Below are 25,057 nucleotides of genomic sequence, written 5' to 3'. Positions count from 1 at the left end.
AAAAATGGAACTTTTTTTTCTTTGCAAAACAATGAAAAATCCCATGTAAAGCTTCTAGAACAAGGGATTTGCCCCTCACTGTCTTTTTCTTTTCTGCACACTGCTTTGATGGCTGACAAACACTGTCCTTTTCCAGTAGAAAAAATGTTTTTCTGAAAAATTCCCAGCAAGATCTACTTTTTTAGTATATACACTTCTTGAAAATGTGCTATATCTGTGTTTAGTTATTCAGGCTCTTGTGGATATATGGGCTATGCCCATGCTATTTTGAACTCTTTCCATATACTATTCTAACAATGGAGCTAACTACCTGTCAGTCATTAAGCTATAGAAATCTAATGCAGTTCTTCAGTATTTTTTTTCTGTAGAACCTCTTCTCCTTCAGAGCTTTACCTCTGTCTTTTCCCTGTTCACCTGTCCCCTGCTGTAGTAAGCCTTTACTGGGCAGCAGGCTCCTTAGGGCATGACCCTGTTGTGCTTTGACCACGAGTGTCATGCGTGTATAACATGATGCTTTGCAGCTTTGTGTTCTGCTCCCTGTGGGCAGCTGTGAAAAAGCCAGATGGAGCCAGAAGTGCGCAACTCTGACTCAGTTTATTTGTCCTGGCATGGCTTTATTGTCTCTAGCTGAATTACTTCCACACTGCATCAGTACAAGGGTCACCAGATTCCAAGTGTAAAGTAGCCAACAAGAGCCTGACATTGGCAGAAATTCCTCTCTTTTTCTAGCTATAAAGTTTCACCCAGTTAGAAGCAAATAGAATGGTTACAGGGGTAAGTAGCACAGTTTGGCTTTTTAGCTTCTCTGTTCCCCTCATGAAACTTTTTTCAGAGAGTCGAAACAGAATCTCAAACCCACCAATCCCCCTCCTCACCACCACCACTCCACATGTCTCTGAGCCCAAGCCCTAGAAGAACCCCGTGCAGTTGGCAGGAGCACCCCTTGCTGCTGGGGGAGTTCCCACTGAATCCCACACTGGTATTTTTCCCACCAGCTGGATGTGAGAGGAATGCCATTCCTTTACATCATCAGTAAGGTGCCCCTATCAACACCTCCGAAGTCGCTCACTCTACCAGAGCTATAATTTCATACAAAATGAGGGGGGCAAAGAAAGTTGCCTCCAGCAGAGATGGTGTAAAGGCATGTCCAGAAATCTGGAGTGGGAGCATGGAGATGTGCAGTAGGTGCACATAAAGTGGTTCCTTTTTGACCCGCTTTGAGAATCTGTGTGTATTCGGCTGCTGGTCGCCTGTCACGTGAGGGGAGCCGTGAGTGCGTGTGGCAGCACGCTGAATGCATGACCCGGCCTGTCAGGTTCAGGCTGATGACATTACTGAACAAGTTCAACCTGTTCATGGTTTCTCAGCTCCCCAGATGATAATTACTCCTCATTATTTTGCACATTTGTCATATCTTTGGGTCTTGTCCAGGGAAACCTTTGTGCTCGGCCACGTATAAACACACAGCCAAGCACATTTCCTTTCTCTGGGATTTTTTCATCTGATCATTTTATCCCTGGATTTGCTTTTGTTCCTAGTACCAGCAGGAAGCCTGGAGTGCTCTGCTGGCTTTTCCAGTGGCTCTGAAACCCGGAGACACAAATCCCTGCAGTGTCATACTGAGCTGGGGCTCAAACAATTGATGGTCTCTTTGTTCCTTCCTCAGCTAAGGATTTCCCTTGCATATTCATCCTGCACAGAGCCTGGGCTCTCTTCCATTTTGACATCTGCCTGGGGACATATGCTGTGCAAGAGGCCTTCACATTCAAAAACTCACCAGGGGTGGCCTCTCTGGGTGTTGTTTTGCTGTGATAGCTTTTCTTCTGTCACGAAGCTGTACCACTCCAGCCCGTGGCAGATGAGGTGCAGTGGAATGTAGATCTGGAAAAGGAACTTTTAAGCATATTGTTTTATGGCAGCTGAATGCTTTGTCTGCAGGTGACAGGAGACAGGACAAGGGGAAATGGCATGAAGCTGCACCAGGGCAGGGTCAGTTTAGATGTTTGGAAAAAATATTTTACTGAAAGAGCCATCAGGGCCTGGAACAGGCTGCCCAGGGAGGGGGTTGAGTCACCTTCCCTGGATGTGTTTAAAAAAAGGGTAGATGAGGTACTTAAGGATATAGTTTAACATAGGATGGGAATGGTTGGACTTGATGATCTTCAAAGGTCTTTTCCAACCTTGTGATTCTGTGATTCTGTGATTCTGTGCATGTAAGTGTGAGGATTCACAAGGATGAAGGTTACACACCACTACAGACCCCATGTATAACCCCTTCTTTGTTGTCAAATTTAGCTTGCTTCTTCCTTCAGAAAATTGAGGCAAAAATCATTATAAAAGCAGCCGTGCAAGAAAACGAAGTGTTCCTGTCATGAGGCTGTCCCTGGTTTCTGGTGACAGGTGTATGTATTTCTGCTGCTGTGACTCTGCCCCAGCAGATTGTACGTGCTCTTTATCTTATGGTTGCAAAAGGCATTTCTGTGACATCCAGTGTTCATCACATCCACATCATACCATCTGCAACCAAAGGCTACGTGTAACAAGAACCTGGGCAAGGAATTTGGACTCTGAAAGCCAGGATTATGTTTGCACCTACTGAGAGATTTGTGCTGCATTCATGGACAAGCCATTTAATTTCTTCATTTGTAAAGTGGATGTAGCTGTGGGTGAGGGAAGACACTGACCTGGCTGATACTTTCAGAACACAAATGACCTTCACTGACCTGAGCCATGTCAGCAGAAGGAAAAAAAGAAACAAGTAGGTGTGTTGCTGCTAATGCTCAGTAGGGAGGCAGTTTAATGTGAGTTACAATGCCTAAGTGTTCAGAGGAAATGATTCAGGTGTTAGAAAATAAGGTTTATTAGAATGGATCCTTCCATATCTGTTGGTCGATACGTTCCAAGTGGCAAGTAGGAAGGTTCAGCAAGGGAGCTGGGCAGGAAGAGACAAGATGCACTTCTAATATGCTGTTGGAATATAAGTTGAAGTGACCATGGAGATGACTGCTGTATCCTGATAAACAGAGGCTAAATCTTACACCTTTAGAGGAAATAGAGTGGTTTTGCTGACAAGATGATGATGCTTCTTGAACTTCACTCCCTTTTTGTCCTTTGGTAAGTCTGTATAAAGGACCTGATCAGGAAGAAGCTGTATGAGCACAGGGGCTGGTGCACACATGCACACCCACCCAACCCCGAGCTGTGATCCAGATCACTGGACCTTGCCTGTAATTCTCAGCTTAAAAATAACAGAATATAAGCAGCAGCCTGAACATTGTCTTCAGAAGGCATAGATGTTTCTATGGCTGTAATAAAGGACCATTCCCATCCCTTTCCCCTAGAACCCTTTGCCAAAAAGGAGCACTGCAGGTGCTTTAGAGTCTCTTTTTTTGGAAGCTGAAGGTGTTGGTGGAACAGCGCTCCTCCAGCAATCTGTGTGGTCCCAGAACTGGGACTGCTCATCAGCAGCAGCCTCTGCATATCTGTGTATCCTTTTACCAGAGTTCATCCAAATGGTGATTTAGTTCATCACTGCACAGCTCCATCTTTGCTAGGAGCCTGCTGATGGAAAGCGCTGCATGTGCCCCGGGGGGTTCCCAAGAGAATATTTCTGGGGTGTGCATGCCTGGTTTATAGAATCACAGAATGGTCTGGGTTGGAAGAGACCCCAAGGATCATAGAGCTCCAACCCCCTGCCACAGGCAGGGCCACCAACCTCCAGCCTGGATCTACACAAGGTTGCCCAGGGCCCCATCCAACCTGGCCTTGAACACTTCCAGGGACGGGGCATCCACCACCTCTCTGGGCAGCCTGTTCCAGCACCTCACTGCTCTCTCTGTAAAAAACTTCCCCCTTATATCCAATCTAAACCTTCCCTCCTTTAGCTTCAATCCATTCCCCCTTGTCCTACCAGTGTCTACCCTTTTAAAAAGTTGATTCCCCTCCTGTTTCTATGTTCCCTACAGGTACTGCACTGAGGTCCCCCCACAGCCTTCGCCCAGCTCCTCCCGTAGGGGAGGTGCTCCAGCCAAAAATGAGGGGGCACCCGGATTTGAACCGGGGACCTCTTGATCTGCAGTCAAATGCTCTACCACTGAGCTATACCCCCTATAAATGCAATGTTGGATGCCACAATGTAAGTGGCAGTGCCTTAACCATTTGCATGTTGTACAGCCCACAAGGGCTTCTTCCATCCTTACCAAGGGGAGTGCTAACTTTTTCTTTATAGGTCTAACTGTATACACATACATGAAAATATCATGACATTTTGTTTTGCAAATTTATGTACAGAAAATTCTTGGAATTCAGTCTCCAGCATTATCAATTCCTGGTTTCAGCCACACAGCCTCTCACCAGATGCTTCACTGAGGTTTTGTTCAGACCCACCAAGCACAAGCAGAGCACTCCCCAGCTTCCTGCACCTTCACAAGCCCCACTTGTCCCACCTTTATTCAGGTGTCAGACATGACACAGCCCACCCTCTTTGCTTGACCTTGTTTTTAATGCTTTCTGGCAAATGTTTATGTTCAGTTGGGCAGTGGCAGAAGAGGGGTTTTGGTTGCGTTGTTAATTTTTTAGATACAGTTCTTCTGGGCTGATTTGGAAGAATGTTGGGGGGTTGGACTCAATGATCTCTTGAGGTCCCTTCCAACCCCTACCATTCTGTGATTCTCTTCCTTGCATGGCATCACCTTAGCAGATTTTTCTCTGCAGACAGACTTCCCCTTTTCAAAACTCATCTATTTTGCTACTCCATCCACCTGGAGTGTTGGATTGCAAACTTGTTTTCAGTAGGGTAATTAGGTACTTGATGGTTTCCATTAGTGGGAATGACTCATGCCAGAGTATTCACAGAAACACCAGCCCACAGAGAGACGGCAGATAAAATACATCGTGCTCCCCTTGCATGTATCTGAAAGTGATAAACAAAATCACTTAGAGGCCATGCAGAGATTGTATGAGGATACCTGGTGTTGTAACAGTTGAGGGTCATGTCTAAATGTGAGGTAGCTGGGAGGTACAGGCTTGGGGGAGACTGGCTGGAGAGCTGTCAGGCAGAGAAGGACCTGGGAGTGTTGGTTGACTGCAGGCTGAATATGAGCCAGCAGTGTGCCCAGGTGGCCAGGAAGGCCAATGGCATCCTGGCTTGTGTCAAAAACAGTGTGGCCAGTAGGTCTAGGGAGGTGATTGTGTCCCTGTACTCGCCATTGGTGAGGCTGCATCTTGAGTACTGTGTCCAGTTCTGGGCTCCACCATAAGAAGGATATTGAGGTCCTGGAGCAAGTCCAGAGAAGGGCAACCAGGCTGGTGAGGGGGCTGGAGGGCAAATCCTGTGAGGAGCGGCTGAGGGAGCTGGGGCTGTTTAGTCTGGAGAAGAGGAGGCTGAGGGGAGACCTTATCACCACCTACAACTACCTGAAGGGAGGTTGTAGAGAGGTGGGAGATGGTCTTTTCATCCATGGAACAGGAGATAGGACAAGGGGAAATGGCACTAAGCTGTGCCAGGGCAGGTTCAGATCAGATGTTAGGAAAAAAATTTTCCCTGAAAGAGTTGTCAGGGCCTGGAACAGGCTGCCCAGGGAGGGGGTTGAGTCACCTTCCCTGGATGTGTTTAAAAAGGGTAGATGAGGTACCTAGGGATATGATTTAGCATAGGACAGGAATGGTTGGACTTGATGATCTTAAAGGTCTTTTCCAACCTTGTGATCCTGTGTGAGGTTGTATAGCAAATCCTCCTGCATGTGTGAGCTTTTGTACGTGCGCCGCGTGTCCCAGCGCACGTACCGCACGCCGGGGTCGGCACCCGTGTGTCTGTGGGATTTGCTGGCAGTGACTCTTTGCCTGAGGGAGCACCTGGAGTCCAGCACTGCTTTTCACTGGCTTTACACTTCTGGTTTTGAATTTGTCTTTAAATTTCCACTCCTTTCAAGAAGGGGTAGCAAATTGTTCTATCAAGCAAACATGACAAAATAAAATGATTTGTTAGACAGAGGTAAAAGATTTTTCAGAGAGATGGTGGGTAAAGTTTTTGACAATACCTGCATCACCAAGAAGGTTATCTCTTTCAAAACTGACAAGATATTTCTGACATTTTTCCACTTGAGGGCCAGTGGAAAGGCGTTGAGATGTTGCAGAAGATGTGATCCAGAACCCTGAGCTGTCTCTTTTGCAATGGAAATGTTCTTTATGATTTTGGTTGCAGATCACAGAGCTGTTGGAAGTGAAGCTGCGTTTCCTTCATAAACTTACGTTGTCCTGACGTGTGCTTGCTTTTTTTTTTTTTTTTTAAAGGCTGGGATGCCATCATGGATTGGAAAGATGTCTTATCAGGAGGAGAAAAACAAAGGATGGGCATGGCTCGGATGTTTTACCATAAGTAAGCCTTTTGACTTTTTCTTTAAGTAGCAACTTTAAATGAGGAAGAGTTTTGCAGGTTTGCTGTAACAGGTTGAGTCTCCTTCTCTACTCTGCCCTGGTCAGGCCCCACCTGGAGTACTGTATCCCGTTCTGGGCTTCCTGGTACAAAAAAACCAGGGATCTCTGGGAAAGGGTCCAGAGCAGGGCTACGAAGATGATTGAGGGCCTAGAATGGGACACAGGGGGAAATGCCCAGCCTCTTTTCAGTGGTCTGTGGGGACATGACAAGGGGCAATGGCCTCAAGTTGGAGCACAAGAAGTTCTGCACCAATATGTGGAAGAACAGCTACACAGTGAGGGTGACAGAGCCCTGGGACAGGCTGCCCAGGGGGGTGTGGAGACTCCTTCTCTGGAGATATTCAAGACCCGTCTGGACGCCTCCCTGTGCAGTGCTAGGGAGCTGCTCTGGCAGGGGGGTTGGACCCGATGATCTCTTGAGGTCCCTACGATTCTGTGAATCTGCACTAGACTCCAGTATCCGTGCAATATGCAGTACTGCTAGGTGGTTGCATGGGACTGCAGGTCTTGTCATTTATTCATACAAGCTCTGCTTTTAGTTTAGGCAGTGCATCTTACTTAAGCTTTGCTTTTTGGCAACACAGCATTACATTTTCCAGATGTTTCTTTCTTTGTTAAATCTCGGCACAGCTTCCCTACATCTGTCCTACAACTGTTGCAGAAGTCTGATGGACTGTTGCACAGACCATGGGAGTTGGAAAGCCAAGCTCCCAAACTTTTTTGTTTTGGAGACTGCAAACACACAAAGGCAGCCCAGCCCATATATAAAAGTGGATAGAAAGGTTCTGAGTTGGCTGTAGCTACTGCATAGCTTGATGACAGGACAGAATAATACTAGGTCAAACCAGGACACAGATGTTAGATCACTGTGTACTCAGATGGACCAGGAAATAAACCCCATTTTTCCTGGAAGCTGGCTCTGCACCTGAGTAATGTGTGGAAACTTTATGTTGTTGCCAGCCAACTTCCAGGGTAGATAAGAGACAGCTCTGGCAAAAATAGCTCTTTCCTTTCCACTGGACTTTCAGTTAAAGATTGTACATGGTAATATTGTCCAAAGCACAGCCAAGTAATGATCTTTGCCTGCTTTTGAAAGGCCGAAATACGCACTGCTGGATGAATGCACGAGTGCTGTGAGCATTGATGTTGAAGGAAAGATCTTCCAAGCTGCAAAAGCTGCTGGGATATCCCTGCTTTCTATAACACACAGACCTTCTCTTTGGTAAGTATGATCAGGGGGTTATTGTGGTCCTTGCTGTCAGCTTTCTAACAGGCAGTGGATTGGCCATTAGTCTTGGTATGAGGGCAGCTGTTCACTCAGGAGCACCTTCTAAGACAGTGACGTCAATGCAGTTAGCACTGGTTTATTGTTTTTCATTCTCTGACACATGCTTATTTCTCCATCTTATTTTTTTAAAATGTGTTTCAATTACTGACTATAATTAAGAACACTCAGGTCTCCAAGAGGCAGGTAATTAGTCCACCACACCACAGCCACAACAAGTGTCACCGGCTTGTTCCGTAAAGGTCAGGAGATACGTGAGGTGTCCTGGGGAAGTTTACCTGTGCTTAGGAGAAGATGGGAAGCATGGCAAGTGATTAACCTGCTCTTTATCCTTCCATAGGAATAGCACATCTGTTGTTTTAACATCAGCTGTGTCCTTTCCCAGCAGAGTTTGTGATCTTTCAGAATTTGTTTGCCTATTCAATAGGAAATGTGAGAATCCTGGGAAACGCCAGTCTAGTGAGGGAATACTGAGTATGGAAGAGTCCTCAAAGGAAATAAATGTAGTTACTGAATACATAAAGCAACCAAATTCTTTAAAGGGCAAAAGGAGATCAAGAAGATACAGGCTGACATTAGCAGAGACTATTTGTACTGAAGTCCCTGATCTGTACTCTCAGAGTGTTTGCTTTTGAAGCTGATGACCAAAAATCCGTTACCAATTTGTTGCCTCAAAGGAAAGAAATTGTACCAGTGCCTGCTTCTCTGTGAAAGGACAGTTTCCACATCATTCCTCCTTCCTCTGCAGAGACACTGTCAGGAAAAGTTGGATCAGGACCTAAATATTAAGAAAAAATGGGTCTTCTGATAAGGGAAAAACGTCACACAGACATTTGTTTTTAAAATAATTTAAATTACACTTAAAAAGAAAATTACTACTTTTTTAAAGTTTGGAATTGTTTTAAAACCACCACTTAAGAAAACAGGTATTTGAGAGCACTGGCCAGCAGGTCAAGGGAGGAGATTCTGCTCCTCAACACTGCTCTCTTGAGACCCCCCTGGAGTACTGCATCCAGCTCTGGGGTCCCCAGTGCAAGAAAGATATGGAGCTGCTGGAGCAAGTCCAGAGGAGGCCACAAAGATGGGTCAGAGGGCTGGAGCACCTCTCCAATGAAGGCAGGCTGAGACAGTTGTGCATGTTTAGCCCATGGGAGAGAAGGCCCCAGAGAGACCTTATTGCAGCCTTCTGGTACCTAAAGGGGCCTACAGGAAAGCTGGAGAGGGGCTGTTATCAGGGAATGTAGTGATAGGAGAAGGGGTAATGGGTTTAAACTGAGAGTGGGTAGATTTAGGTTAGGTATTAGGAAGAAATCTTTCCCTGTGAGGGTGGCGATGCCCTGGCCGAGGTTGCCCAGAGGAGCTGTGGCTGCCCCCTCCCTGGCAGTGTTCAAGGCCACGTTGGATGGGGCTTTGGGCAGCTTGGTCTAGTGGAGGGTGTCCCTGCCCATGGCAGGAGGTTGGAACTAGATGACTTTAAAGGTTCCTTCCAACTCAAACTATTCCCTGATTCTATTCTGATTCTGTGATCCCACCCACAGATAACATGATGCAGAGGGGAGAAGTTCTGCAAAAGAACTTGTGAGAAAGACCTTTAGAGTTCAGTTTCCTACTGACGTTTCTTGTTCCCTGGTACTAGGGCTATTCAGGAAGGTGTGGTTTTCTTCTTGTAACTTCCACAGTACTATTGACATTATCAGAGATGTGGTGATTTGTGGGGTTCTGGAGAAGTAAACAGAAGTGCTGAGTATTCAGAAATAAGAATCAAAAGCCTTCAACTTCCGTACGCTTCCATAGGGAAGACAAAGAACGGGTTCACATGCTCTTTTCTTCTCCTCAAGATTATACCAGGAAATAGTTGCTCTCAAGCAAAATGTTGGGTACTTACCTCAACCACAAACATTGGATGCCTCAGCTATCGTAGCTTCCTAATTTTTTATATTTTGGGTAGGAGAAAAATGGAGAGACAGGTTAAGCATTTGATGTCACAAAGAATAATATGCAAGAAGCGGTGAGTGTAAGATGGGAATTGAATCTCTTTTGAGTCCCATGTCATAAGCTATTGAGTTTATTGAGCTGTCACATTCCCTAGATGGGATTTATAGTCACTGTTTTATGATGTGTCTCATCTTCTCTAATTTATTGTGATAAATTACACCGTCATAGCAGCAGCTCCGAGGGAACTCTGCTTTTCCTCTTGCACCTCCTGATAAATGTCTTGTCAGGTCTTGACAAACTCCACATGTACACCTTAGAATATTTTCAGTGCACACACCCTGAAGCTCACTGACAGATCTGTGACTCCTACACAGACGTTTGTATTTTGGTCCTTGCAAACTGAACTATGTTTTAGGACTGGAGGTTTCTTTAGCCAACCTCATAGGATGAAGGGGAACAAACCAAGGTGTATTTCAAACAACCCTGGGTTCTATCAGCAGCACTGTGCCTGCTTGAATGTACTTTCTGCTAAGAAGGTAAAACATCTCTCAGAAAATGGGATGATTAACTAAAATTACCCGAAATTCACACTCCTGGGGGAGAAGCAAGCCTTGTCTGATGCTCCTCGTCAGGCCCCTGGGGAAAGAGGAGTCTGGTGGAGTTGAAGTGAAGGCAACTGCACCCACAGATGATGTTTCTAAAAGGGAGGCAAAAAGAGAGAGGCCACCACCTTGCCCGGGGACAGCAGCTCACGGTGGGGACTCCTCACGGCATGTGAGAGCCTCGGCTGTGCGGGCCGCTCCAGGTGACGACAGCCCGTCGGGGCAGCCCACACCGGTGCTGACAGCTTACAGCTGGCACGCTGCTGCTGAAGGGCCCAGGGAGGTCCCAAAGACAGGCTTTGAAATACTCAAATCCCTTCCAATACAAGCGTCCTGGGATCATCAGTCTTACCCAGTGGTCCAAAACTGGACAACTCTCCGCTTCCTGAGAGGCACCGTTGAAAAGAGCCACAGGCATCCAGCTCTGCGCTCCCGGAGCCACCACTAACGTGTTCCCTTCTCCCACAGGAAGTACCACAGCCACTTGCTGCAGTTTGATGGACAGGGCGGCTGGCGTTTCGAGCAGTTGGACACCGCTATCCGTCTGTCACTGAGTGAGGAAAAACAGAGACTGGAATCCCAGCTGGCAGGAATCCCTAAAATGCAGCAGAGACTGAATGAACTGTGTAAAATCTTGGGAGAAGACTCCGTGCTTAAAACCATGGATGAAGAAGAATAAATAATTTATGGGTTATGTTTTTAAAAGTATTTTTTTAGTTAAAAGCATTACAAATTCAGCCATTATCCTTTGCATGCATTGTGATAGAGGCTTAGAGCATAGAGAAACACAGCCAGCAGAAAATAATGCTCTGAAAGCTATGGAAGACTTTTTAACATTTTGATCTTGAGGAGGGAAGTGGTTGAGCTGTGAAGAGAAAAGAGGCAAGTGCATAGAGTATGGGATAATTCCTTGCAGCTTATGTTAATTCCTAGTGAAAGCCCGATTCACTGCAAAAAAAAAACCCCAACCTACCAACACACTTAGGTTTTGTAGGTGAATTTTTTTTGCCTGAGACTTGGCCTGCAGAATGTGCTCTTGTACCAGGTGGCTGTGTGCGTATGATGTGCCTGCTACGCAGAGCAAACCTGGCATGAAACTCAGGCATGGAGCACGGCAGAGGCAGCGCCGGGGTGAGTGTGCAGTTGCATGCAAGAGTCTCATTTGGGTATAAGAAACATTCTTCCAGCCCAGGTGACAACCCAACTCCTGTCCTACTACTGAATCGCATACCCACCATAGGAAATAATGTGATAGGCTGACCAGAAGACAGCTGTCTGAGCAACCCACTGCAGAGCTGAATATGTAATATACTTGTGCTGTACTTTATGCTTAGCTTCAGAGGCTCTTTGCCCTTCATGATACATCAGTTTCTTCGGGGGATTATTTATGCCCCCTCTTTAGTAACCTCTGGTGATGGAGCCGGGGGAGGGGGCCCGGCACTAAGTGACTTCGTTTCCACTTGACCGAGTCATTCATCTGCTCCGTGGGTCTGACCCAGCTGGTGTCCATCTCTGCCCCAGTTCCTCCACAGCACAGGCATTGGTCTGTGAAGTACCGTGAGACACTTTGTGACGGGAAGGCCCCAAACAGAGGAAAATGTGAGTTTCTAACAAGACACTGAATTCTCAGGCATGGCTGCCCTGCCAACTGAAATGCTCAGCACTTACAAAGGCCTGTGAAAAGTTGGAGCGTTTTGTAACCACTAATTAATATGCCTGCCATCTTTCGGGGGAGCGGCTGAGCGCTGCCCTCATCAGTTAACAGCTTTGCTTTCAGATGCCTTCGCTGATTGTCCCGGCTGCTTTTCAGTTCAGTAGGAACCCCGTCCCCAGTCAATCAGAGGTGCGTTAAAGAGAGGCCCCTGAGGCGGTGCTGGCCTGAGTGCCTTGCTGGAGGCACACCTGGTGCTTTACAAGTAGAGATGGGAATGGATTTAAGAGCTCTTGATCTCTCTCTTTGACTGAAAGCTGCTGCACTGCACCTGGGCAGCAAAGATTGGGGTGGGTAAGAGCCTTTGCTGATGGACAAATGAGCCTTAGCCGAAATGTAGCAACCCTCAAGTTTGTTGATTTGTTGGTTTTGGGTTTTTTTCCTAGAAGAAGTATGATTCCTTAGAAGATTTCTGTCTGATGTGCTTAGTCTGTTAAAAGAAGAGAAGTATTTTGAGGGTATTTGCAGAGCAGGGAATGTTTGAGCACCCTGAAGTTAACAAAAGTTGTTTTCTTTTTTCTGATCTCTTCACAAGTGAAGGGAAGGTGAATTAATTCCACCTGCCAAACCCCAGTCCAGTGCACTAATAAACCCATCTTCCTTCTCACTGTGTGCTGGTCTTGCTGGTTTTACAGATCTCCAGTGGCCCTTGCACCAGAAAGTGGAATAAGGCTGCTCTCTGTCCTGCTCTGCCAAAGCCTGTGACTTGAATGTAACCCAGTGCTTGTGCTGGTGACAATGGTTTGTTCCTCTCTGTAGCTTTCTCTGTAGAGTCCCCTGGGATATCTTACTGACACAGAAAGGAATGCTCTTGGGAACCTTTGAAAGGGATGAGAAATTAAGATTGAAGATAAGAAGATGTTGTGTTGTGAAGTGCAGGCTGGAGGTCACCTCTGTGGTGGATTCATGTGCCTGCATTTTAATTTGCAAGTGTCTCTGCTTGTCCCTCTCCCCTGAAGGCTAGCTTTCCTCCTTCTCATCTTCAAAGGAAAACTCAGAACTGCTCAGGAAAAGAAGAAGTCAGCCAAGAATCTGTTCTCAGTGAGCATAAATGAGATGACTGATGATTTTAGAAGCTTGCACGATTCTGAATTAGGTTTCTCTAAGGTGGTGATGAATCAGGCAGGCGCCTTGTGCATGCCCATGTCCCAGCAGCAGCGTATCCTTCTGCTGGTGCAAAGCAGCCACAACGCTGCCTCCCCACCACAGGAGCTGAGGTGGAGGAAGGGGCATTAGTGATCCTCACCCCTTCCTTAAGCACTTTACCATGTGGCTGGGAGCTAAACCAGGGTAGTCCAGTCCCTGAGTGAGGAGGACACTGAAAAGTGCACAGCCCTCCACGCTCCCAGCCTCCCACTGAAGCTCCCCCCTTGGCACCTGACTTGTTGGGAGCCATTATGGGCAAGTGCAGCCCCTAAAATCTGCTGTTCTGCCTTGCAGAGCTCCAAGTTGGACATCCCTCATAGCACAGCAGAAACACATCTTCTGAGGACACCGTGCTTAGAAGAAGAAAGTTTGCTTGTTGGGTTTTTTTAATGAGATTATGCATAAAACATACAGAAGATACATACATTACTGACAAAATTTTAATGAAAACTGAAATCACACCAGGATCAATGTTAGAGTCTTTTCCTTGAGATTGGTATCTATTTCTTGGATGCAGTAATGGACTTAACCATTCCCATTCAGCAATATAGCACACAGTATCCTAGCATCTCACTCCTTGAGGCATGGCAAGAATATTAGAGGTGGGTACAAGAAGAAACCCATCTCTAAATAGGCCTTTTCTAAGTAATACCCAGCCAGTTTTGGAAGGATTTGCCTGAAAAAAGGAGGTGGCTGGAAGAGAACCTACCCCAGAGATCATCTCTGCGAGCTCTCTTAGTGGTTCCAAGGGCTAATTGAGACGGGAGTCTCTGATTCCCTTTCGGGAAAGTTTTACCTCTGGAGTAATACAGGGCATAAGCCAGCCCATTTTGTGCTGCTTTGGACCCAGCTGGGAAAGCAAGAGTGTGCGCTCCCTGCTCAGGGAATTGCTCAGGGAGATGCTGTTTTGGAGCTGAGGTGCAGGGAGAACATGGCCCTTGCCATGCGAGAGGGGCAGGACAGGGCAGGGTGCCTCGGTGGGATTCTTTTTTCGTGGTGCAGTGAGAGCTGCTCATCAGTGTTCGTTCCCTTTCTGGTGTTCAGGAGCTGTGCCTCCCCGGGAGGCTGAGCAAGTGACTTTTTGGCCTTCCTTCTGCCTGTCATATCTAGCTGGGCCTGGTCAGGGACAGCACGTTGTGTCACAGCGTCTATGCATCCAGGGCTGGATAGTGCAAAGCCTTCCCTGAGCACCCTCTCAGCCCCCAAGACTCGGGGCAGACTGGACTTGCCTGGGTCTGCATCCTAGAGGAGTGCAGGTGCTGAGCAAAATTCATACCAGTCTCAGGCATGGAGTGACTACAAGGAAAATACAAAGTATCCACATCAGTTGGTTCAGATAATGTTAGGATTTTATAATATTTTATTTAAAAAAAAAAAAATCCTTAGACTGGAAGGAAACATTTTTTTGTGCATGGGATTCCAAGTATTTTAACGTAGGAGGAGTTTGCTTTTCACCTAGTTTTGGAATCAAACTCATCCCTGTTTTAGACTTGGAAGCCCCCTCCTTCTGCAGGGGTAGAAAACCCCATGTATCTTTTAACAGTTTTTTTGAAAACAGTAGGATTTGTATTTGAGTGGGGAATGGACTGGGTATTTGATGGGATACTTGAGGGAAAATTGCAATTAAAATTATATTCTAAAGCAATGAACACATCTACAGTTCCCTCACCATGTCTGGATGCTGTTAATGCATGTCAAAGTCAAGTTTACGAGCCTGTGATCAGAGATTTCAGTCATACATAGAATGAAATCCCCCTACTGAGCTGTTCATGAAGCTTAAGAGAACTGAACTGCTAATTGAATGTGTCTTTGTTTTGTTTATGTTTGATATTAATGCCTTTTAAGAGCAGACGATTTATAAAGCAATAAATTATGCTTTCCAGTTGTAATTTATTCCAACCTCAAATAAAACATGTTGCATTTACTTTGAGTTTACGGCGTTGCTTGTGAATCATTCAGAGAGCAGTCGGGGCCTGCCTGTGTGTGCTCTGGGAGCCCCTTCCCATCCCTTGTTTTGTGGTGGGGTAGGGAAGTTTTGGGTGGATGTTGTGTGTTGGCAAGTTAAAACAAGCGTTTCCCTCTTAGATCAGCCTGGTGTCACAGGCTGCCGTGAGTCTCCTCATGTCCTCGTGCCCATCTCCCTCCAGCATGGACCTGATTGATGACAGAAAGGTGACAAGAGCTGCCACCACTTGCTGGGGAGTTTGGCTGGGCACCCAGCATGTGCCAGAGGATGGTGTCAAGGGTGTAGCATCAGGTGCTCTCACCAGCAAAGGTTGGCATCATGGTCTTTGTAAGAGAAAATTACACACAAAGCATCGTTGTCCCCAACGTTAGCAGGAGGTGCCCACGCTGGCCTTGGAGAGCAGAGGGTTTTCTTCCTTAGTTGTTAAGATCCACACGTCCCTGCAGACTACCAGGAGTACAGGGACCCTAAGGACACCAGTTGGCTCCTTAGCACTCAGAGCTGGCTTGTGTCTAGCAATGTCCCAGCTGCGTGGCTGGGGATGGTGAGGTACCATGTGGTGGTGTGGGGCCCGGCCTGTGCAGCTGAGGAGCTGTGGCAGTAGTGGGCACCTCAGAACTAAATCCTCATGAGCAACTGAAGGTCTGTCCCCCGTGCCTTGCTTCCACCCCATGCTCCCACTCAAGAGAGCACTGACAGAGAGCAAAGTCCAGGATCTGAACATTTTTGGGGTGGTCCTTGAGGGAGGTATAGAACCACACTGGAGCTCATGCATCAGAGCGGGAGGAGATGGGCTGTATTGCAGTGGGGGAGGTCACTGAGTGTGATGAGGTTGCACCTGAGTTTCACTTTTATTTTGGTAAGACATGCTTTGGTATCTGCTCTTTGGAGAGCATTCCTGCTTTCTGATTGGCACCATGCATTCGCTGCCAAGGGCTGGAGCCCTCAGCCTCTGCCCAAGGGTCGAGTGTTCCCAGAAGAGAGGGGACAGCAAGGCTCGTATCACAGGGGCAAAGTGGACTCAGGAAATATTCAGCACTGAGGTGTTCAAAGGCTTCCCAAATTTTCTGGTAAATGGGGAATATCTGGAAGAACACCTTACACTGTCTCACTATGGCCTTATTTCTGATTATGGCTCATTCTGCAGCACCTGCTTTGTGTTGTTTAAATTAGTGTCTTTGACTTCATGTAAATGAGAACATCTGTGAGAGGGCAACAGTGAGGTATTAAAAGTAAGGCAGCCACCCAACACAAGTTGTGTATGAACAATCTGGTGTTCAGCAGGTGATTTAAAAAGAGAGAAAGAGATTGTGGCAGTGGCTAGTGCAGGGCTGAGGAGACAGCTAGGTTCCAGGACCAAGCCCCCAGCGAGAAGCCAGGCTGGGATGAGGTCTGGGAAAAGCCAGAACCAGAGAGCTCATGGGAGGAGCTGAGTGTTGGAAAGAGGAATAATGAAACTTGTCTCAGACATAAAATAATTATGTGACAGCGTGTTACTTCTGTTGTCATCAAACATATAGAGGCAAGCAAGCCCTGACACAGCATTTGTAACACAAACAACAAGACAAACACAAATGCTTGTTTACTGATCCATTTTAGCATTAAAATTGTTATAAAAGTTCTTTCAATTGAAGTGCCTTTGATAGCTGATATTCGTTGTGGTTTAGAGCTGTGTTTCAAACAGATCAGATTCATGATGCTTTTCGTAAAGATGTGGGTCTTAGGCAAGTAAAAATTATTCCCCCCATAATGATAGACAAGATGCTGCAGCAAACCTACCTGACACTAAAAGCAATCAAAAGATCTCACTCGATAATTCTGATACTCTTTTCCTCTGGATGTTGCTTAAAATGCTCTGCTCCTCAATTATAGCCACACCGGGCTATAAATACATGGAGGTTATGAGAGGCCTCTCCAATCAGTCGGTGTCTCGTGTGCCGGGGCGTTCGGAGATCTCTATCTTTATTATATGGGTTGTACCAAGTCTTCCTGCCAGGATGGTGCAGTGCTGGCACAGCAGGTGCTGGTGCTCTCCTCCCCAGGAAACACACAGCACAACCATGCATGTCAGCAGGAAATGTCCCGTGTCGTGTGTGTGTCCCCCAAGATGCTGCTCAGCAAGACAGGCAGGGGCTGGCACCCTGGGGGAGCTCTGCATCTGATGGCGAGAGGTGGCAAAGAGAGGGTGGGGTGGCAGGTGCCATCAAATGCATCTGGAGTTTTTTGGTGTTTGTTTTTATAGGTAGCCAGCAAAGGCTGCTTCTTCCTTAAGAAATAACGCCTGCACAACTGAAGGGATCGGTAGGTGACGTGGTACTAATGCAGGGTGCTGAAGCACAACAGCTAGCAGTAGCAAAGCCGGGCTTTGCTAGGTGTAGGGTCACAGTAAGAGGACGTTCTTGCGCTGAGCAAACGCTTCCCAGCATCAGTTTATACCTGCAGTGCCACGGGGGTTAGAACATTACACAGCTCATACCTGGGAAAAGCCAAACCACGCTCCTTTAGCCCTAGTTGAGGGGTCACTGGAAGCATGCAATCACTTTTCTCAATGTCCTGTTGGAGTACTTACAGGCAACGCACAAATACGATCAGTTCTTAAATAATGACATCCCATGCCTGAGCCCTGCTATTCCAACAAAGATCCCCTTCCAGCCGGTGTGGAACGGCAGCCACAGTGAAGTCAGGAGAAGGCCCGTTTCCTTGTGAGTGCAAAACGAGTGTAGAGGGAGGGGCGGCTGTGGTCCCTCTCTAGCCTATTTTTACACCATAATCATGTTACAGAGACTCCAGCCCCTGTCTAATCACTAATCTTCGCTTAATGTGTGTGCCATATGGCTCATTGCTGAGCACTGGGGGATGAGGACTCTGTCTCTTAGGCTCTTCTTGCTTATGTTATGATGGGTGAAAGAAAAAGGAAAGAGTGATTAATGCATTTCATGCCAAGATGAAAGCGGCAGCAAGGCGTGCCGGCCTGGGAGAAGAGCTGCTCTTCCTTTGTAAGCACTTGCTGCTTGTCTGAGAGAGGTTTTAATTAACAACTAGGAAAAATACCAGTTTTAAAGGTATTTAAAAATGTCCAATCTGGCTTTGTCAGTGTCCTGTGACCTATGCACCGTGCTCTGATGCTGGGCTGCTCCAGGAGGATGGAGCTGTGCTGCTGAGGGCTGCGCATCCTGGCTCCCCACAGAACACCCCCGCAGCACCTGCTCCTCCGCCCTGCTGAGTCCCTCTGGGAAACCCAAGGTCAATGCACCAGCATGGACTCCAACCTCTCCAAACCCTGCAAAATAATCTTCTTATTCTCTTGGCTTTAACTCCTGTTCCGCCCGTCAACGTTTCCAGGGGCATGTTAAAGACGAAACAGATCAGATGGGCCTTTACCTGGGACATAGTTCATGGGTGTATCATCAAATACCTGCCTAGCCTGCCGTGAAGTGTAAGACCGTGTTCAGAGCCCTTTGGTGTGTTTTGTTAAAGACTTGCTTGAAGATGTCTGTTTACTTTGCTAACTCAGAGCCTTACGCTGATGCAAAAGGAATAAATGAGATGCAGAAGTTGGAAGTAGACAAATTCAGACTTGAGTGAAGTCAGGACTGGTTTTCCTTCTGGTGGGTACCGGGATGCTCCAGCAGAACACACATGCCAGTCTGGCACAATGCACAACAAAGTTGTTCCATGGTGTCTATGGCTCATCTTGCGAGGTGTCAAAACAGCCCCTCCTGGTTGATGGGGAGTTATGAAAGTGGAGCTCCAGTGCTGCTGGAGTCAACAGGGCTGCAGCACCCTGTGCTTTCACCAAGGCCCCAGCCAGCACGCTGAGAAAAGCTACTTGTGAGTTTGGAAGGAAAGGACCAAAGTACCTGGACCCACGAAGGGTGAGTCTCTCCAGCTCTTTTCCTGAGTTTGTCGGTGGGCAGGCACAGTCAGACCCAAGCTGTTCTGCCCTGGTTCCCATGAAAGCACATTTACTCAGCACTGCTCACCTCAACAAGGCACTTCTCCACTCAGGACCTTACCCAGTGTCAAGCCGAACACCACTAAACACAGTGCTGGGCTGCCTCCAGATGAGAGCAGGTTCCAGCCGTGCCAGCCTGGAGCACGGGCAGAAGACCTTTGCTGTCTGCATCCACCTGCCCAAACAGGTCTTAAAGTGGCTGTAATCTGGGTTTGTGCTCTAATCCCATCTGTCTGTCACAATCTTTTCAGGTTTTTTCAGATTTCTCCTGGGTGGAGGCAGCAGAGGCACGGCCACACACTCTCCTGAAGAGCGAGGCGTGTGTGAGCAGAGACTATTTGCTTTGTTGCTCTTGGAGCTGAGACCTCATCCACAGCAGGCTTGGGTGGGGGTGAGGACAGAGCCCTGACGTGTGCCATGGAGACCTACGGACTTGGGGTTTCACTGCTGATGCACTTCACACAGGAATACTTAAGAGCTGGGAGAGCTCTTCATCACCTATGTCTTCTTCATTTGCCTCAGTCAGTGTCTTCTGGAGTTGGCCGAGCACCAGGTTGGGGCACAATTACACAAGCTTCTGTGCAGTCTTTTAGGCTCAGATTTCCTGTTCCACGTGTAATGCTAAACCTCAGGAATCCCATTTGGAAAGTGCTGCTAAAGCTCTGTTCCAGCGGGCTTCTGGCTGGAAAGAAAGGCCATGCCGAGTTAAGCACCATGCTGAGCACTGGAGCCAGACTTAGTGAAACTCAGTGCAACTCAGAGCATGTCAGGGAAGCAAAGCAAACGAATGCTTAGAGCCACCAGGCACCTCTAGCTGTTCTTAAAAGGTTTCCTTAATGACGCTGATTAGATAGTTAGAGAGGAACTTGCAGGAACCCGCGTTGCTGCTGAGTCTGCAGACTGGTATCAGCGTAGCGTTGCCAAGGTTTGCTCCCGGGCCAGGCTCGCTCCCTTCACGAGATAGCGAGAGTAATTGTATTGGCAAGCGTCCCCTGTATAGATCATCGATGGGGAGTGCATTCTGGTGATGACACACACAGCTCCTTTTGCTATCAGCAGCCTAAGGAATTTGCCATTACTTTCTTGCACAGCAACTGCGTTCGTGACCCTCAGCGTTACAAAGGCACTTAAGAGGGTTTGGTTTGTATTAATAGAATTGCAAGGTGCTCAGCAGCTCTTGGGAGTGACTGACTGTGCAATACACCGTGGAACATGTAATTGCTGAGAGCTGAAGTTAAAATTATTGACAGATCCTAAATCCCCTCCCAAATCCCTTTCCCCGTTCTTTGCATGCCACATTACTTCATTGGAGCAGACCTGCATCCTGACCCGTGCTGCTATGGGCAGGGCTCGGCAACCACAGTATTTCCCAAGAGTTTCAGGACTTTGTCTCTGCCAGGCTGACGTTTTAGTAGCTGAATACTTGCCTGCCACACTTAGGAAGCCTTCAGTGAGGGTGACGTAAGCTTTGCAGGTGTTGATGAAAGCTGGATTGAATTTGGCCGTTAGTTATGCCTTGCCATGCAGGGTTGACATGACTGATAAGCTGAGGGGGGAAGAACATTGGGGGAAAAAATGAAGCACATCTACATTTCCTTCCAGTCAATTCCAGCCCTCAAACCGGCGCTGTCTGCCTTTACAGAAACCAGCTGGGAAGCGCTCTCATGTTGCCTAGGGCATAGCTTTGATCAAGCAACCTCAGCCTGCCTCTCACAAAGCTTTCTTCATGCACCTGATACGGGATCCTGCCTGAGATAATGAATCATGGTATGTTTAAAAGAAATTAAAGGATTCACAGCAAACTCTGCCTCTAATCCAAACCAGCACCTTGATCATTCCTCCCGTGTGCAGCTCAGCAGGGCAGCAACAGTCCCGGGTCCTCACTCACAGGCTGAGCACCCACCAATGTAGGTCACTGTCATCTGAGAGGGAGAATCAATATTTGGGGGGTGCATTGCTCCCTCTAGCTTGCGGGTTTAATTGAAGGGGTAGGAGAACTAGAATTAATTTTTAAACAACCTGACTGGAAGGCAAAAAAAAATCATCTTAATTAAATCTCATTCACTCTTCCTCTGATCCAGCAGGCAGATGGCTCTTCCCTCCTGCACTTTGAAGAGGTTAGCCCAGAGAGGCTTCCAGAGAAAGCAGGTCTGAGACTGCCAGGACTCACTTCCAGGCAGGTTTCCACTGCAGGGATTGCTGACATTGCCGGTCTACATCTATGGTCCGGAGAACGTGAAGACAATAGACAGGATCAGAGGTGATTGCAAATCTGTCCTTCCAGGGTGAAAAAAAAGGGGGTCAGAACTCTTGAAAAATGTTAGATTCCCCCCACCCCCCGGTGCTTCTATTTATTAGTTGCATTTTTGAGCATAACTGCTTACACTCCAGGCTGAACTTGTCAAGAGGAGCTGCTGGGGAAGGTCCCCTGGACAGGGGGCTGTCACACTACTCCAGCAGTACCTGGCTGCTGCACACACACACCGCACCGCTTTGCACTCGACTTTGCCTGTGGTTCATCGTTTCAGGCTTCACTCTCTGGCCATGAAAAGGTAGAAATAGCTTGCTTTTATTTATTTTATTTCTTAAAAAAAAAGTTGTGGCTGCTTTCTCTTTACTTGCCTCCAGAGAACTGCAGCTCTGGGGGAGGTGCAACTCCAGCTGTTAGGAGATTGTGACAAAAAAATGGTGAAAATTTGCTTTTTCTGAGAAAAATCCCAACCCCACTTAAACATCTGTTCGGTATTGCAAGCACAGCCACCAGCCTGGCTTCCCCAGACATCAGTTCCTCCTGGCCTCAGTGAAGGAGTGGGGCAGAGGCCAGCAGCAATAGCAGGGTGTCCTTCTGCACGGCTTCTGGGTGAAGGAACCTTGTGGATGCACCCTGCCTCTCTGCCAAAGGCCCCTGCTTGGTGGGCACAATTGGGAAAGGGGGAATACATCAGCCCCTCGCCTCTGGCTGATGAGGTGAGGTGAGAGGATTGGAGCCTGAAAGGGTGGCTGCACTTCAGAGGAGAGAAAAGCGAGCGGTGGGGCAGAGGAAAGGGAAAGCCAGGGAATGCTTTCCCTCTGGGGGCAGCAACAACTTTCTTTTGAAGAGCAGAAGCAGCATCTTTGAAGTCTGTTTCAAGCCAAGCACAGAAGACCTCTGGGGGTGTTCAAGTAACAGAGATGCCTGGCAGTAGTTCCAGGGGTTGTGCAAGGGCTGCCATGAAGTCAAACAGGAGTGAGACTGAGGAACTGCTCCCCAGCTAGAGCAGAGAGTTGGGACTGCAGGCCAGTGGCTCATTCCCCAGCTAACCACAAGGGTGAGGTGGAACAGCTGAAAAACCACTCCTCCCTCTGCAGAGACACCTCAATCCCAAAGAACCTGCCCACAGCCAAAGGAGTTGCTGCCTACATCTACCAAACTGCTAGTCAGGCTGACTTCAAGCCCGCTGGACCATGGGATGTTAGCCAGCATTGCACAAGCTAAATATAGTTTCATTTAATTCTTTTAACCCATTTGTAGAACATCTTTAAACCCCTGGTCCTTATGGGACATTGGATGACTTCAGGAACCTCTGGGCATATCCAACCATGACCACAGGAATGCCTTTCTGGCATGCTGTGGTTTCTTTGCCTGCACACCAGCATTTCCAGCATCCTCCTGGCATGCTAGAAGACATTTGTCCCAGGCCATCAGCTGGGTCCCAAGTGTAATGAGCACGTGAGGCACAGGAACAGAACTGCAAGGGCCATCTAGTGCCTTGTGTGTGGCATAGGTTGACACAAGTAACCACAGTGGCCATCTCCCTAACACCCTCAAGAGGGGACTCTGTCCCAAAGTAGGAGAATTGCCAAACTGTGTGACTGTCATGTGGGTGAAACACAAAGCAGTGTGTGAAGGCTGCTGGTGGGCAGCCAGCAACTCGCATGGATGTGAAATTACTCTGTATTTCCGCTGTAATCAAGATTTTTTGAGAGCTATTGTTAAGCCTCACGTGGATGCAGCACCACTCCACCTTGCCAACACTGCGTTACACCCACACACATCTTCAGGTATGTCCCCTGCTGATTATCAAACACGTCCTGAGTGCTATGGCAAGACCGGAATGTTCCTAAATTGCTGGTTGCTGCAGCCTGGGAAAAACAGGGGGTAAAGTTTTATGGTGTTTGTGCCTTTTTGGCATCGTCTTCTCTCTGCATCCAGTAGACATCGCCTTGGTATGGCTGCCAAGGCATGCCACATACAGGGAAACATGTTTTCCGAGGAGCACAACTGCACGTGCCACAGCCAGCTGGGCCTAGGACGTGAGGAAATGTTCCCCTGCCTGTTCTTACTGGGAGACACTTCAGTCCCATTTCCCCGGTCATTCAAAACCTGTTTCTTCACGCTTCAAAACGAGGTGCTACGTGCTGGGGACGACTTGCATAATCTGTTTCCAATGACGGAGTTCAAACATCTCTGATACTTACATGAAGAGGAATGGAGCAAGGTTTCATGTTTGCTAATGCCACACCTCCAGCACCTTTGCTTAAAAATAGTGGTGTTTTTGCTGGATTGTTGTTACCACTGTGTTTCGGATTTGTGAGACTTTGGGATATGGATAATCTGAATTTTCTTCTTTTCTTTGTGAATATGAGTGCTGGGTACTTTCTTATCAAAAAATGATTTAACTCTTGTATAACTATGGGTGCACAGGAGTTCAGGCTTCATGGAAAACATCAAATCTTTGAAATTCTTAGTAAAATCACAAGAACTGGCAACACTAATTTTTTTTTAAAATAAAATAAAGTAAAATCTTTATGTCATCTAACAAAAATAAATTATTTTATATGTTGATTTTTTTTACGTGCATACCTTTGAACTGAGCCAACCCTGGAAAATTTCGTTCCTCCCAGAAAAGACTTCACAAGATTTTATTAGTAACTAAAAAGGGGATTTTATCATACTACATAAATCATAATATTTTTTACAGAAAAATCAATCTACAAAGCTGTTGTGGTTAAGCCCCAGATAGTAATTGAGCACCACGCAGCCACTCGCTCACTCCTCCCCCACCCCAAGGGGATGGGGAGGAGAATGGAAAACAAAACTTGTAGGTTGAGATAGAGAGTTTAATAGGATAACAGAGGAAAATTATAATAGTAATAATAGTAACAGCAATAGCAACAGTACCAAGTGATGCCCAAAAGCAGTTGCTCACTGCAAGTGAAAGGAAAATAAAATAATGTGATGGCCAGTCCACTTCCAAGCAGTGATCCCACCTCCTGACTAGTCTTCCTACTTGTATCTGGAGCACGAGATTATATGTTATGGAATATCCCTTGAGCCAGCCTGGGCCAGCTGTCCTGGCTGTGCTCCCCCAGCTTCTAGTGCACCCAACAGGCCCTGAGAAGGTGAAAAGTCCTTGACTTGGCGTAGACACTACAGCTACCTAGCAAGAACTAAAAGCATCGGTGTGTTATCAACAGTAGTCTCATTCTAAATCCAAACCACAGGTCTGTACTGGCTACTAGAAAGAAAAATGAACTCTATCTCAGCTGAAGCCAGGACAAGAACATGTTGAGTCACAGGAGATAGTTCAGGGGACTGGTGAAAGTACCACAGGTTAAAGTTCATATTCATTTGAAAGAACATAATCTACAGATTAAAAGAAACCCTGGAAGGAGTAGCACAGTTAGAAAAACATATAGGGAGGCCAGGCCACTTAACTGAACGTCCTTGAGAATTATATATAGTTTTGCTAAAGACTGAGTTAGACAGTGGCGGATATTTATGTGTATTTGTACGTAACTGGATTCTGGGTTTGTAGGCCTCAGGCACAGCTCATTGACTGTTCTTGTTGCCTCCTAACTTAGGGGTTAGAGGGAGAAGGCAGCACGAAGGGCTTTCGTGACAAATCCTGTGTTTTTACTGACATCTCTGCCAGGCCAAGGCAAGGCAGGAATTGCCTACAAACTCAAAAGCAGTATTATGTCAATTCCTTTGGCTTCTGCTCCACTTCAGACCAAACTTTCCATGGGTCTCAGAGGGTTT

General features: G+C 47.1%; 1 protein-coding gene across 3 annotated transcripts in view; it reads left to right on the top strand.

The window, feature by feature from the left end:
* Nucleotides 1–11,389, top strand: part of ABCD2 (ATP binding cassette subfamily D member 2) — a 48,637-nt gene extending 37,248 nt beyond the window's left edge. For 2 of the 3 annotated variants that reach the window (XM_084276778.1, XM_084276776.1), the window contains 3 exons: nucleotides 6,292–6,376; nucleotides 7,532–7,657; nucleotides 10,726–11,389. In XM_084276778.1, the coding sequence (XP_084132904.1) occupies nucleotides 6,292–6,376; nucleotides 7,532–7,657; nucleotides 10,726–10,936 (422 nt within the window). In that variant the 3' untranslated portion in view covers nucleotides 10,937–11,389. The remainder of the gene's footprint in view (nucleotides 1–6,291; nucleotides 6,377–7,531; nucleotides 7,658–10,725) is intronic. The other variant, XM_084276777.1, reaches the window with a different exon arrangement.
* Nucleotides 11,390–25,057: the final 13,668 nt, after the last annotated feature.

Source organism: Gallinula chloropus (assembly GCF_964237585.1).
Source record: "Gallinula chloropus genome assembly, chromosome: 1".
Taxonomy (NCBI): domain Eukaryota; kingdom Metazoa; phylum Chordata; class Aves; order Gruiformes; family Rallidae; genus Gallinula; species Gallinula chloropus.
This window is presented reverse-complemented; position numbering and strand designations above follow the sequence as displayed.